Source organism: Lepisma saccharinum, chromosome 30 (genome assembly GCF_977018435.1).
Source record: "Lepisma saccharinum chromosome 30, izLepSacc3.1, whole genome shotgun sequence".
Classification (NCBI taxonomy): domain Eukaryota; kingdom Metazoa; phylum Arthropoda; class Insecta; order Zygentoma; family Lepismatidae; genus Lepisma; species Lepisma saccharinum.
Window position 1 is genome coordinate 28,227,446 of NC_139258.1, and position 16,558 is coordinate 28,244,003.

Below are 16,558 nucleotides of genomic sequence, written 5' to 3' on the forward strand. Positions count from 1 at the left end.
CTAAGTTGTCGGGACGAGCAGAAGCCCCGCCTGCACGCATTTCTAAGTGATGACGTCAGAGGACCTCCTGTCTGTGGAGAGGACGTTTTCAAATCCGTGACGTAGTAGATGAATTTCAGCGGTGTTTGAAGGCGTGTTTCTCGAGAACCAGAACAAATATCGCCGAGATATTTTGCACATCTCATGTTTGTGTCATTATCTGTTAAATGAATGGATTTAAAACGTTTTTCATGTCAAAGTGGAAATGTCCATTCCAAATTTACGCAATGTCATGAAATGACGAAGTCAAATATGTCCTGTCCGGAACACTTTTTTTTTTTTTCATTTTTCCCAACTCCAAAATTTCCGCCTCGGACAGTCCCAATAGCAATGATTTCCAGGAATTTTACATTACGTGATGGAATCTTCAACTGAACTGCTGTACCACTTCTCAACTTCAAAGTTTGCGCTACTTAAGCACACATTCAGTTTACTTATTCACACTACGGGGCCTACCAAGTAGCGGAAATAAGTGTGAAATGGAATAGGGTCCTCCGGTGAAAGGGAGGGAATAAAAACAGTGCCAGCTGGAACCCGGAACAACCGCAGGTGAGATTCGTTTTTGAGTTATTTCCTCGTTGGTATCCTGTTTACAGAAATTGAAGTAGGTAATGATTACAAGAAATAAGGGGATATCGTAAAATTAAATGTGATATTTAAATTATACCTGTTGCTGTACGTTTCAGTGAAGATGTAGGTCTGTCTATATGTACTGCAAGTGCAACGAGCATTTTCTACGGTTAGACTGAAGTCAATTCTAATGTAACGTGAGATTAATATCATATCTGGTACGCAAACCACTCATTCGCCTACAAGTATATTAAATGCACTTGAAGTCAATTCTAATGTAACGTGAGATTACTATCATATCTGGTACGCAACACCACTCATTCGCCTGCAAGTATATTAAATGCACTAAAAGTGTAATTTGAAAAAATGAGTAATTGCAAACATCCAAAAATTCAATAGCTATTTTTGTAAAGATGCCTACGTTTTCTGTCCACCATCATGGATCCCATTAAAAGGGAATGAAAGTCGAAAATTTCATATTCCACACAGTCATATATTTGTCCATCACCACCATAAATTTCTCACAAAGGCCCAGTATATGGCCATTTTACCCATGAAATGGCCTTCATGTCCCCTTAAAACAACTATATTCCCCCGCCCCGCAAAATGGAAAATTCTGGATAACCCTCGTGGTATCAGAGTGATTTGTATGAATTATAACGTCTGATAATGTCAAGTGACACTGCAAGAAATACCTTTTTCCTTCACCATGAAATAAAAAATCGGAGCGAATTTACAATATACAGAAAGTCTCCAATTTTGTTAATTTTCGGTATACTAACTAATTTTGACCTCCTAATCACGAATCTGTTGAAAGAAACCGGGGGTCACGTCTGAAAATTTGAAAAAAAGCCGATTGAATTTTTTATATATATAGGTGTATATGCGTAGTTTTACGAACAAAAATGTAATATCCTGTCATTGTGTCCAACCACGCCGTTGTTTTACAAGAAAATGATTTATGATGTTCAATTCTAGTACGATCCCTATTTATTCAATGAATGTAGGGGTGAAATGAGTGCTAATGGAACCTAACCTAACAGGCCTAACCTAACCTCGTGTGAATGGTTCGTGGGGCTACCCGTGGATGGTTTTTGGGGCTAACGTCAATGGTTTGTGGGGCTACCCGTGGATGGTTTTTGGGGCTAACGTCAATGGTTTGTGGGGCTATCCGTGGATGGTTTTTGGTGCTAACGAACAATTTTTCATCAAAATGTACAATTTCCAGACGTGACCCCCGGTTTTTTACAACAGATTAGTGATTAGGAGGCCAAAATTAGTTAGTATACCGAAAATTAACGAAATTTGAGACTTTCTCTATATTGTACATTCTAGCCTAAAAAATCTTGTCATCACTTGTGTGACATTGAAATGGAACAGTGGTGTATCAATTTACAAATTTCTGGTATATCCTTGTCGATGGGGGTATATATAGCTCACATGGGGAAGTTCAACTTTTGGTTCAATTTGGGTTCCTATATTTTATAAGTGAAAATTCCTGACACTACTGACTGGTAGCTTGTTAGGGTGTGGGAGGGGCGTGGACCTGATAAAGTTGTATGAAAGTGTTAAGTATCCCCGAAACGCCTGAAATTCCTTTATTTTCTTCTTTTTCACATGGTACTTACGTATTCTGCTTTCTTAAGGATTCTTGAAGGTGCCATTTCATTTTTTTCATGGAAATAATCTATATTTTCAACGTATGAAGTATGTTTTGTTCGTTTCTTTTTACCTTCAGTAAACTCATTGACGCTAAATGGCGGTCACAGTTTCACTACCGTAGTCGGCATGCAGTATTTCCACCCCACTCCACCAAAAAATACCTACGTAGCCCCCACAAACCATTGATGCATAGCCCCACGAACCATTCATACATAGCCCCACGAACCATTTCCGGTAAGGTTAGGTTAGGTAGGGTCACGTATAGGTTACAATAATTAAAAATTGGTTTTGAAAATAATATGCGTTGCTCCACACACCATTCTCGCATAGCGCCATGAACCATTGACACAAAGCCCCACGAACCATTGACACATAGCCCCACAAACCATTTGCGGAAACATGCCTTCTTCAGTTACAAAAAGACGTGTTTGGAAACACTGACCGGGATTGACTGGGATTACATCATCACACACTGGCTACATCCACCTGGAAGTAAATGGATGCAAGAGCTTTCGTTCATCGGTCACACATTTATATCGAAAAATAGATGATTTACCTGCAACATTGAATGAACAATGCGAGAAAACACTTCCCCGAACTTCCACAATTCTAAAGAAACTGCATTCGGTAAGTAATTTCTCCTGTAAATTTGAAGAAATGCGTTTTTAAAATGGATATTTAAACTTTACCGTTGTATGTATGTACAACATAATTGTCACGTACATCCCACATTGTGTGGGAACTTTATTTGAAAGCTGCGGGCTGAACAGATAGGAACCCAAGCACTGATTCTATAGTAAGCAGGTTACTATATAATGGAAGAGAATCGTAACTGAAATTCAGCACTGCTGGCACCATCGTGAAATCAAAGATGTTTGCAGTACCGTCTGTACCGGGAGTGGTTCAATGTAGAGTTAGATTATTTTGTAAAATGAGCATTTTAAAATTACGTACACGCATTTAAATATAAAAAAAGTTCAGGAAAGTATATTCTTAGTCATTTCTTCTTTCCCACCCATTTCCAGGACATTTGTGCATCCTGAAGAAATTATTCAAAACACCGGGACAAATGATACTATTCCGGGATTGTCCCTGAAAATTCGGGACTTATAGCGTTCCTAGGTATGTCAAAATCCACTCTGCCATCGCATGAAAGGTCACACATTTATTAAATTAAGTCTATCTACGAACTTCTAACATTTCTGCATAAAATGAGCGGAAAATGCTTTTGAAAAAGCTAATCCCAACTTCTCTTTAAAAAAGAATTACAATGTTAGAATTAGTCTTTTACTCCTTGCTACAAAATTGAAAATAACATCATCGGTGTTATTTTAATATTCGTATGTATGTACACTTAACATTGCAGGGTCCATTAGCTGAGGATCTTTCGTTGAATTGCAAGGACATTATTTCAACCTCCTTAATGTTAAACACATCCTCTCGAGTGTTGAAGAAGAAACTGACAGTGTAGCCAAGATCACCAACAATTTGTTCATATTTGAGTACAAGAGCTGGTCACAATTTTCTACTGCCTACAATGCAGACCCTGGACATGTCTTTTCAATTCTGGTAAAATTCTGATCTCCGGGAAATTTATTTCTTCAATTTTACAGGAGAAAGTACTTACGGAACTGAGTTTCTGTAGACTTTTGAAAGGTCGTGGAAGTGTTTTCTCCCTTCGTTCAATTTATTCGGCCAGTAAATCATGTATTTTTCGACATTCATGTGTCTCCGATGCACAAAAGCTCTTGCCTCCATTACCTTCGACTACGTGAACCAGATGTTCTGTGTGTTTGATGATGTAACCCCGGTCAGTGTTTCCAACCATGCCGTTGTTTTGCAAGAAGATGACAATTTTAACTATGTTTGCTTTACCTAACCTAACCTTGCCTTGCCATGCATCGTTTGTGGGGCTATTTATGAATGATTTGTGGGGCTATTCGGATGGTTTGGGCTATCCATAAATGGTGTGTGGGACTACGCGTGCATGGTTCGTGGGGCTATCTGTGCATGGTTCATGGGGTTTTCGAACCTGGAAAAAAATACAAAATCAGTAACCCGAAAGTAGGTATTTTTTGGTGAAGAAGGTTGGAAACACTGCATACCCACTGATAATAGACAACGTTAGTCAAGATTGTGTGTAATGCAAGCGAAAAAGGAAGGAACAATAATTACTCGATATGTGGAAAATTGAATCTATATTCGTGAAAAAAGCAAAATCCCACCTTAAAGAATCCTTAGCAATGCAGAATAGGTAAGTACGAATGTGAAAAATAACAAAATAAACAAATTTGAGACATTTCCGGGAGATCAGAATTTTAAACTGTTGGCCACATTTTTCATTCCGATTTGAAAATGTAAAAAATATCAACAAGGGCATCCAACATTTTGACACACTGTTCCAATGAATGAGAAATAGGCATTTCATATTGGAATAAGTTGTTGCAATTTTTCAATGTGTTGACTTTGTTCAGAGAAACTTGGGTTCATTTCTACTAGAAAATGGTCCAAAAATCGACAAAAGTAAAGTTTCTACTATTAATGTATACAATTTCATAAGTCACCCTACTGAGTATTGATACTTTTCTGTCCATCCTGTGTCAAACAACTTGAGTACATTGTAGAACTTTCCTAGCTGTCTTGCATGACATTTTTTACAACCAAATTACTTTGAGAAGATTGATTGATTTACAGAAATAATTTGCATTATTTTACTTCACTTTTTGTGCCACTTTCGGCTAATTTCCGAACATCGGCATGAGTGATGACATGATGAAATTGATGAATGGACACCCCCAAACACCCATGCCCATTTCCAGGTTTCAAACCCAGGACCCTGCTATTTGAGAAGACTTGAGGGGGAAAAAAATTATAACTGATTTGACAGTCTCAATATCGCAGAAATTCCACAGAAATGTGCAATAGCCAGGGTTAAAATATGTGCTGAACAATGTACAAAAATTGTTTTTGGACGCTTCTCTGAAATTATCTATCTATCTTAACCCCTTAATTGTATCACCCATTACATCAGCACCATCATATTCTTCACCAACAACTATTTTTTTTTTCTAAATCCACACCCACTCAACCCAGAGAGAGTAGAAGTACTAATAGCTGAAGCTAACCCAGATGCAGTTACAATCTCCAATAGGGACAAGTTTCCCATTCCGATTTAGTTTGGAAAATGGTTTATCGACTTTCGGGATTATCAAACAGTTGGGAAATTTCAAATTATCAAAAAATTAGAACCTGAGGAATACTTAAATTATAATGTTCAGGCTATAAGTTCACAAGCAGCTGCTCCAAGCAGAAATTACATGTGGCATTATAGAATTTGTGAAATGTCAGGAGTTTTCTGAGTATTTTCCAGAGAAATTCCGAAACTATCAGGAAATTGCAGACATTTGCTTTGCAGTCCTATCTGGTGTGTAGAATTAATTTTTTTCCCATCCCTACTTCGTTCTATACGCTTCTAATTTACGAGAACAAAATAAGTCTGAAGAATTTTTTACGAACTAGTCTCTGTGCATAGAACAGGTAATCTGGTAATTTTGCTGAACCAAAGGGGGGGGGGGGGTTGGACCTGTTAAACCCTCCCCTTGAATATATCCATGTCCTTGTCATTACTTATGACATATTTTTAGTTATGACCCTGAAGCTTCTGACAATTACATATTGCCTTTAATGAACCCAAGTTCCGATCTAAACATTGTACATGCACACTTTTGTTGTCTTGGATATGACTGCTGCTACTACTACATCATGTGACATGAGGTATGAAGGCATTTTATGTCCGTAAATGCTTTCCTTGTTAGGTAGTTCAAGTTTGAGACTCAGCCTTATAATTAACCCCCTAAATGCTCCAAACAGATGATCACCAGGCATACCTGGTTTCAAACAAAAAACTAACTTGGAACCGTTCATGAAAATTCATGCCTGAAAAAAACCAAAACGACTTCTCACTGGGAAGTGCAGATGCCCACATAAGCTACTTTCCATATCATAAATTCTCTGGCAAATAATACTTAAAGAGGCTGGTTAGTATCTCAAACTTCTGCAATCATTTGTTGTATTCTAAGACATTTCCTAATACTCCTACAAAACTTACAAAAATAATTAAATGGTTCCGATTGTTTTATGATTTTTCCTAGCAGGAACACTAATTATCATCGAATTTGGCAGTCATTGTCATGCAGAATTTGAACCTTCCTTAAAGTAATGAACACTGTTTGAATTTCAAAAAGAAGAGAAAAAAGAAAAGAAAGGTATTTATGTTTAAAAAACAACTTAAAAATTACCTTACGCAAGCATGCGCGATTCCCATGGACAATGTATTTTCCGATGACAAGTGACTGTAAGTATCGTAGACTAGTGGGAATTAATGTAGAAGTAAATCGGAACTTTAGGAGAATGCATTTAGTGACTTTATTTTAATGCTAAGAGAACCAAACCTGGTCTGCCTAACCTAACTACAAAAGCATATACCTACTGATCAAAATCTTAAGTAATTGCCAAAACTGTGCAGTATGTGTTAACAGAAGTAAATCAAAAACAAAACCATGTTAAAATTGCATTTGTATCATGATGAAATCTCAATCCCAATGAATTTCACAGGACTAGAGTACTGCCTGTTGATGATGATAATTACTACTAATACGTACTAATATCTGTAACTTCAGAAACTTGCTTTACACAAAGCTACTTTGAAGATAACACTTTTGGATTTATGTTTACTTTGCAGTTACTTTGTTTTTATATGTGATTTATTCCAAATTTTATTTTTTGTGCTGTAATGCAGTTTGAAAAAAGTGTATCAGAAAGTGAACTGATCTGAAATTTTGGCTCAAGTTCCTTTTGTGTTATTGCAATTTCATCATGCTATGAATGCAATTTTTACATGGTTTGATTTCGATATACGTCTGTTAACACATACTGCGGGGTTTTAGCGATTACTTAAGATTTTGTTCAATATATGCTTTCATGGTTAGGTTTGGTTCTCTTAGCATTAAAATAAGGTCCCTAAATGCATTCTACTAAGGTTCTGATTTACTTCTACATTCATTCCCATGCTTCTACGATATTTACTGTTGCTTGTTGACGAAGAATATATTTTCCATGGGAAGTGCGCATGCTTGCGTAAGGTAATTTTAAAGTTGTTTTTTTCAATATAAATAACTTTTTTCGAGTCCAAACAGCACTCATTACTTTAAGGAAGGTTCAAAATTCGTGTGACAATGATTTCCAAAATTCTACTATAATTAGTCTTTGTGCTAGGACAAATCATGAAACAATCGGAACCGTTACGAAATTTTTGCCAATCCTGATGTAGAATTTACTGATACTGATAAGGTATATTCTACTGATATCATATGAAATTGCAAATGTTCCTTGAAAAACATGAATGGTTTATTCACTCCTTAATTAATGTACGTACATAACTAATTGATTGCCCGACCCTGTGGCCGAGTGGTTAGCACATCGCGCTGCGACGCCAAGGGTCCCGGGTTCGAATCCCGGTCGGGCTTGGTTGTTTGTGAATGTCCATTCATCAATTTCATCACTCATCCCCATCTTCGCAAATTAGCCAAGAGGCACAAAACGCGAAGTAAAATAAACTAAATCAAATCAAATAACTAATTGATTGCACTAGGTTTTACTTTTGAGAAACAAACTGTGTATTTAAATATTAACTTTGCAAAATGATGACATATGTGATAGGTTTGTGTGAAGTGCATGGATATACAGGTCAATATTAGTAGACAGAAATAAAAATCAGACGTTGAACAAAGAACATATTTAATTGAAAACTGGACGTATGCCTGAAACATTCACACATTGCATCATGACACAGAAAGCTAGTAAGAGAATATATCTGTCTATGGTTTTTTCTTCTTCTTACTGTGAAGGCCAAGCCTAGTAGCCATACACATATACCTCGGCTGTATCATCCCTTAGGGTGCCCCAATAATAAAAACTCAGGTGTGTTGCTAGCCGTAGCAGTGTGATGGACAGCAGTTCCTTGTAGATCCTCTTGGTGACGTGTGCCAGCAGTTGGTCCTGGGTATTCAGTTCTCTCTGTGGTAGGTTCTGGTACTGTCCCACCGTGGTTGGTTGAATTTCCATCTCTGAAAAATCGAAGTTGCCATCGTCTTCAACGTTGCATGAGACCTCTTCAACCACATGTGACTCCATCTTCTAGCATGATCTCTTAGAGGATACCGTAAAGAGATGATAATTATGTATAAAAAAGAAAGGAAGGTTAATCATTGAAAATCAGGAAGAGAAAAGTTAGTAATATAAAAGATGTCATTACTCCCAGATGGTTAGCAAGCAGTGCAATCCGGAAATATTCATTTTGAATATTTTGAAATAAACATTTTGAATAGTTAACACTAAGTAGGTTTGCTTGCCTTCATGTACAGGCACAAATCATGAACATGATTAAGAAAAACAGTTACAACTTACATGAATGGTAACTTCTGTAACCTGCTTTTTTGGAACAAATATATTCAAAATTATTCATTTCTACAGCCTGCAAATTCTCGAATTATGTACCATGCTATTAAGAAAATTATAAAATAAATTAAATTTCAGTATTATTCAATACTTTCTTTGTCAAACCTGGATGTCGAGTTTCAACAGACAGTAGGTACACTTAAGGTGCTAGTCATAACTTTCTTTGGACCTAATTTTCTTGAAGAAAATAGGTGATTATTATTTTTATGCTCCATTTTCATACCTGTAATGACACAAAATACATTTCAAGCAGCTGAACCACTGCTCTTAACATTCACAAATGTAACTTTGTGACATAAATCTTTAATTAGAATAAAAAACTTGATCAGAAAAATATATAGTACAAATCTGCTACCGCAGATTGAAGTTTGGCATTGTTTTTTGGAACTATACGTCATAATACCAGATATACACTACTATTGTAAGCATTTAATTCAAATAAACTATTAGTTTGAACATTCTTAATTTATAAGAAGACTGACTTGCATGTAAACTATCAGACATGCAAGTTATTTACCTGTTTTATTAAAGGAAAGTGCTAGAAAGTTGTTCTCCGATGAATGATGAGTTGTCTGCTTGTAAGATGGAATTATTAGGTATTATACAATCAATATAATACTAGTGCATTGTACTGTACTTACCAGAATACTTCCTTCCCTGTGTGAAGCCCTTTGCATTGACCTGCAAGAAAGAAGAAACTTGTAATAAACAGAATAAACTTAAAGATGGCAAAATATCTCGTTCCAATTCAAATACTCACCATAATTCCAGCCAGAGCTTGAAGATAGGTGCAGTGGTAGAAATTAACCTGAAATGAGAGAGCAAACTTTAATAAACAGGATAATGTTAAAGGTGGCAACATGTCTGTCTGAGAATAAGATATTGCAACACTGCCAACCCCCAGATGAACTATCCCGGTGTTCATCTAGAGATCGGCTACTATCTCCCTTCCCACCATCCTTTATAGCAGACCCCGCTCTCAAGGTGAGCACCGGAAATCATCCAGATGTTAACAGGTCACCTGTCTTTTTGACGGACAGACACCCTGAAATAGAAACAACAAAATATTAAACATACTCACCAAAATTCCACCCAGAACTGGAAGATAGGAGCTGTGGTATAAATGAACCTGAAAAGAGAAAACAGACTTTAGTATAGAGAATAAATTGATAGATGCCAACATGTCTGTCTGAGAAGAAGATATTGCAACACTGCCAACCCCAGATGAACTATCCCGGTGTTCATCTAGAGATCGGCTACTATCTCCCTTCCCACCATCCCTTATAGCAGACCCCGCTCTCAAGGTGAGCACCGGAAATCATCCAGATGTTAACAGGTCACCTGTCTTTTTGACGGACAGACACCCTGAAATAGAAACAACAAAATATTAAACATACTCACCAAAATTCCACCCAGAACTGGAAGATAGGAGCTGTGGTATAAATGAACCTGAAAAGAGAAAACAGACTTTAGTATAGAGAATAAATTGATAGATGGCAACATGTCTGTCTGAGAAGAAGATATTGCAACACTGCCAACCCCCAGATGAACTATCCCGGTGTTCATCTAGAGATCGGCTACTATCTCCCTTCCCACCATCCCTTATAGCAGACCCCGCTCTCAAGGTGAGCACCGGAAATCATCCAGATGTTAACAGGTCACCTGTCTTTTTGACGGACAGACACCCTGAAATAGAAACAACAAAATATTAAACATACTCACCAAAATTCCACCCAGAACTGGAAGATAGGAGCTGTGGTATAAATGAACCTGAAAAGAGAAAACAGACTTTAGTATAGAGAATAAATTGATAGATGGCAACATGTCTGTCTGAGAAGAAGATATTGCAACACTGCCAACCCCCAGATGAACTATCCCGGTGTTCATCTAGAGATCGGCTACTCTCCTCCCTCCCACCAACCCTTTTAATAGGCCCCGCTCTCAAGGTGAGCGCCGGAAATCATCCAGATGTTAACAGGTCACCTGTCTTTTTGTCGGACAGACACACTGAAATAAAAACAACAAAATATTAAACATACTCACCAAAATTCCACCCAGAACTGGAAGATAGGAGCTGTATAAATGAACCTGAAAAGAGAGAACAGACTTTAGTAAACAGAAAAATCTTAAAGATGGCAATGTGTCTGTATGAGAGGAAGATATTGCAACACTGCCAACCCCCAGATGAACTATCCCGGTGTTCATCTAGAGATCGGCTACTATCCCCCTTCCCACCAGTCCTTATAGTAATTAGAAATTGCACTTCTCCAATCAGAACAGCCAATTTTATCTGATTGCAATGTGACAAACCCAGCTTGTAACATAACTTATAGAAATAAATTTGTAACTCTACAAATATGTATAGAAAATAGTACTTAAGATTATACAAAAATTGAAATATTGACTGTGTTAGATATTGTCATGTAATATTTCAGTTCTTTTTCAACCTTTTCAAATTGCCTTTTCTAACTTCTGATTATATTCATAAGTTCTGTTCGCTGTAGAATAAAAATTCTGTTTATGTATATTTTATTTATATCTTACTTTTGCCAACTTTAAGCCATGTTGCTCATGATAGATTACATAATATCAATATGTGTTGTACAGATATGTTTATTTATTGTTCCTTGATTTGCATATTGTTATATTGTAGGTTCTATGGGCAATATTTTTGTAGATGATGCAACAGAAGAAGTAACAGAAAACAAAACTGAACAAGATCTTAACGGTATCCACACGTCTGACCTAGAATTTCAGAAATACACTAAAATGCTGGAACCAATCGAAGGTTAGTTCACTATTTTATTTACATATTTCTTTGGTTTTAGGGCTGAGTTTATACTGCTTTGAACGGATATCAATACTTATGTTGATCCTCTTACCATTTCTCAATACTGATATTATTCTTGAAGATTGTAACAATTAAATATTGTTCCATGTATTAATTAATATTAACCCAGGATTAGTCACGACACACCCTTGCTTGTAAGACATATTTCATCCCATTTTGATTTTTCAAAATTTATTTTTTGTACTAAGACTTGAAGCTTTCCTGGCGACGAATGATGAATAGATTCTCTTGGTCGATAGCTCAAGAGAATCTATTCAACTTGTGATGATCTGTTTATTATATCCCTTCTTCTTTATTACATTTTTGTTTTATAATTCAAACAAGTGTTCTCAGGTTACCAGCCAGGTTATATCAGCTTTAGCTTCCCTGATTCCCTAATGATGAGAGCAATGTACGAGGCATATTCGTAAAGTAAGTACCGTTTGCAAATATTGCCGCTGTAGCGATGCAGTCGCGACCGTGTGAGTTCTCGCTGACATCCTTCATCCGGTAGTTAGCCACAGGCACGCGTGGGAGCAGGTCATGCTTTTTCTTCATAGTTTTCTGAAGGTTTGAAATGTTCAAGAAAATCAATCGGCCCGCCGACTGTGAAGTCCGGTCTGTGATTTGTTTTCTCAATGCAAGAATGGTTGAATTCTTGCGTAGAGGACAGACCAACAACAAAGATGCCTGCTGTGACACATTAATCCGGCTGCATCGTGCAATTCAAAACAAAAGACGCGGAATGCTTAGAGAAGGCATTGTGTTGCTTCATGACAATGCTCATCCGCATACTGCCCAACAAACTCAAAATGTCATCATGTCATTCGGCTGGGAACAATTTGTTCATCCGCCAACAGCCCTGACTTGGCACCAAGTGACTACCATCTCTTTCTTCATCTGAAGAAGTTTCTTGCTGGTCAGCATTTCGACGAGGATCATGACGTCAAAGCAGCAGTGCATGCATGGCTTTCGTCACAGGCGGGAACATTCTATGATGATGGGATACAAAAACTAGTCCCACGCTATGACAAATGCTTGAACAATGGTGGAAACTATGTAGAAAAGTAGTTTAAGGTCTGTAGAATGCAATGCAAATAAAAAAGGTAAAACTATTTTACTTTATTTTTTACACCCTTTCGGTACTTACTTACTGCTCGAAATTGAAAGCTAACTCCAATTTAACCTGGCTGGTAAGCCAAGAACACTTGTTCGAATCACGTCGCCATTAAAGCTACAATTCCTATTTTTGTTTTAAAATGTTTATTTGTTTTCAAGCAGCGTAATAAATTGTTGAAGTGAAAAGCTCTAAGCCCCAACAAAAATCTCATAGCTGCTCTGAGGAACTCTGAGACAGTTCCATCTGTGCTCCACAAATCTGATATGATATAAAATCACTTGGACACTTTTGTATTTTCTATTATCACGGCAAAAACATATAGGTACAAAAACTCACTTGAAACAGTGTAGACTTGACTAAATAATGCACAAATCTAAATAAGAAAAAGATGTAAGAATGTCAGGGTAAGCTCTGTGCTCACTCTGACAACACCCATTCCACAGCAATGGTCTCTTTCATACTGCTGTTTACATCATTATCTTTAGAATGTGATCACAATGTAAAAGTCAGCTAGAGAGCACCACAGGCCAATACTTTAAATACTGTTAAAATGGCACTTAATTGAAATTGAAAGTGAGGTTGCTCTCACCAGTGACCGATCGCAGGTTAATGTGTAGGTATTCCACTGCAATTATGTGCATCAATTTACCAGTTTTACTCTAAAACATTCAAGAATTAAATCAGAATATCAAAATGTCATTTAATGAAAAGAATCCATTTTTTCACAGTCGTACAAAGTCTAAGAGGGGGGGATCGAAGATAGGCTGTGTGAAGCCTGATATTCGAAGTTATTTGGCTGCGAGAGGTGTATCGTAAGAGGGTGTATAACTCTGAAAAGCTACGTCTACACTTAACCAAGCAAGGGGGCTAGCCCCGTGAAATAAGAACACTCACGATTAACTTTAAACACTATAATTGACTGGTCTGGCAAGGGTGTGAGAGAATGAAAGACAAGGATAGAGGAACGTTCGTTACCTGTAGATCTGGAAGTGACGATCGACACTCTGGTTCGTTGATGAAACTCTGATGAACTCTCCTGAAATAAAACTCATTTCCGATAGCATACTACTCCTCGCTGTAACTCCTTTTGTAACGTTTGGTAACAACTAATCACGCCATAACTTACTTAGTTCAACAACTTGTATAATTCCGATGCGCTAACTGTGCACGCGATAGATTTCAGATACCGACTGGGGAGAGAAATATTCTCCCGAGCTATTTAAACGAAATTCGAACTTCGGCCGTTGAGAGACCGCGTCTCTCAATAACGGTGCTTTCAGCGTAAGGCTGTGTTTGCAGTATCTTCCTGCAATTCCGGAAGAATTCGTATCAGCGGTTTTTTACATCCGCTGAAGATCGCAGGTGGCATTTGCTTGAAAGAAGCTCTTTCCAGCTTCTTTCATACTCGGGCCCTTTTTATGAAATGATTAGGCTATCGGACTATGGCACCCGGGGTCCCGGATTCGAGTCATGCCTTGGGCATGATACGCAGTATTCACAGAATTTTTCCTAATTTTCAGGATGTTTAGACTGTGAAAGTGTAGTGATAGGCATTTTTCTGGACTCTGAAATAGCGAAACTCCTTAAAAGTATCTGCGAGTATTGATGAATAAATACCAACTTATACCAAATCCACTGATACAGCCAATATTGATACCTCGGCATCGATATCAGCTCAGTCCTACTTTCTCTGTGTTGTATAGTTTAACATTATTCATGTTCATCATCTGTCAAAGTCATCTTCTGTGATAACAATATAGTTGAAATGGAGCATGGCAAAGTCAAGCCAGGGTAGTGAGGTACAACAACTTTGAAAAGCACTGTTTCAGGGCAAAGTTACGATTTGAGAAGAAAATATTAATCACTTCCATGAGCACATCCTTTTTTTTTCTAGGCATGATGGTGCAGCTCCCGGCTGCAAAAATTTGAACCTTTCCAGTGTCTGGTGAATGTTTCCTTATTTTTTTGTTACATTATGACACTTAAATTGTTACCTTGAACCTTTGTAACATGGTGGCGGATGAACTAAATTTGACAACTCTGTGTCCAACTATGGGTCTTCTTTGGATGTTTAGGTGAAAGGATTTTTATAAAATCACATAAGTTAACGGAGCTAGTCTTCATTTCATGCTAAGTTTAGAACATCCACTCTTTATTGAATTTCCTCATTTCTAATTGAGTGCAAAGACATCATTGTTGTGAGTGGATTGCTGCATTAATTTGAAACGTGGTTGTTGAGCTAAAAGAAATCATTGCCTAGGGAGTGGATCTTGTTGAGCTTGGAATGGAAGAGAGAAATAGGTGCAAGTGGAATTTTGCCACCACATGTAAAGTACTGTGGCTAGCATATGAACTTTTTTTAAAATTAAAATCATTCAAGGAAAGCTGGCTTTTTTTACCATAATTAATTTGTTGTAATTATATAAATATATAAAAATGTATGTTATGTACCAGAAACATAAGTAGAGCATTACAATTAACGATAATTAGTTAGGTACAAATTGTTTGCAAAAAAATTTCGAGCAGAAAGTAACTTACGGTTACACTTCAAGCAACACCTTTACCGACCTCCATGGTAAAATGGTTAGCACAGTGCAGTACAATGCCAGATGTCCCGGGTTTGAATCCCAGGCTGGGCATGGGTGTTCTTTTGTGAGTGTCCATTCATTCATTTCATCATCTGATCACTCATCCTCATATTTTTGATTAGCCAAAAGTGGCAGAAAAGATTACGTAAACTGCTTCCGAGTTTAATTTTAGCACATACTATAATGACATGAGACATTATCTATGCATTATCATTATGTTTATTACTATTTTCAGTGAAAACAAAGCATGCATTACCATCTCCTGTGAGAACGCAAGGTGATGGAATGGAAAACATAGATGAAAAGACTGAACCTCAGGTGACTTCACCACCCGTTGCCAAAATTAGTCACACAACCCTCGGAGATACTCTACTCTATAGACCTCAGAAATCAGCGAGCTTCTCTAAACCACCTCCTGTTATCACGGGAAAAATTGTTAATTTAGTGCCAAAAACCGTCAGCCATCCTAGAAAGGATAAGATTGTTCTTGGAAGCCTTAAGGGGAAGGAGCCGAAGTTCGTTCCGTACGAGCCATACAAGGCTGCCGTCAACCCGATCATTCCTCCTGAGAGGAAGAACAAATCAAGGGAGAAAAAGTGTTCCATTAAGTCTGATGTTCCATTGCTTATAGCCTGTGCTGTACCAGTAGAAACTGCTAAGGAGGCAATTGTGTCGAGTAATGGTGGAATGGATGAGACATCTGTTAGTGTGTGTGAGTGGGAGAAGGAGCGTAAGTTGCTGGATGATGAAATCAAGCAACTGAAAGAAGAAAATTCTCAGTTGGAGAGTCAATTGAAATTTCAGGCTCAGGTGAGTAGATATCCATTATATTTACATTAATTTGCAAAGCTGACTTTTATTATATCATTAACACTAAAGGTTTGCATACTTCTTGATTCAGTTCTGTACGAGGATCAGACCAAAAGTAATGACCAACAATTTTTTCTAAATTATCATGTTATATTATTGAAAAACCAAGTATATATATCTTGAATTCATTTTTCAGGTTACGTGCGACTTACTCACTTGATAAACAATAAATAAAATAAAATACTTGTTATTTTTACTTACGTTCAGTGAGTATGTGTTGAGTAATTGACAACGTTTCAGGGACCACTGTCCCCTTCTTCAGGTCGGTTTATCGGCTTCACGGTTGCCCACGAAGCTTCGTCAATAGCAATAGGCAAGGATTAGGTTTACATGGATAGGATAAAATATTGGGATTCCATTACA

General features: G+C 37.4%; 1 protein-coding gene across 1 annotated transcript in view; it reads left to right on the plus strand.

Moving 5' to 3' along the window:
• Positions 1-519: 519 nt before the first annotated feature.
• Positions 520-16,558, plus strand: part of LOC145982063 (golgin-45) — a 30,467-nt gene continuing 14,428 nt past the window's right edge. Inside the window, exons 1-3 of the mRNA XM_083115654.1 lie at positions 520-588; positions 11,441-11,575; positions 15,561-16,135. Coding sequence (XP_082971780.1) covers positions 11,446-11,575; positions 15,561-16,135 — 705 coding nt within the window. The 5' untranslated portion in view covers positions 520-588; positions 11,441-11,445. The remainder of the gene's footprint in view (positions 589-11,440; positions 11,576-15,560; positions 16,136-16,558) is intronic.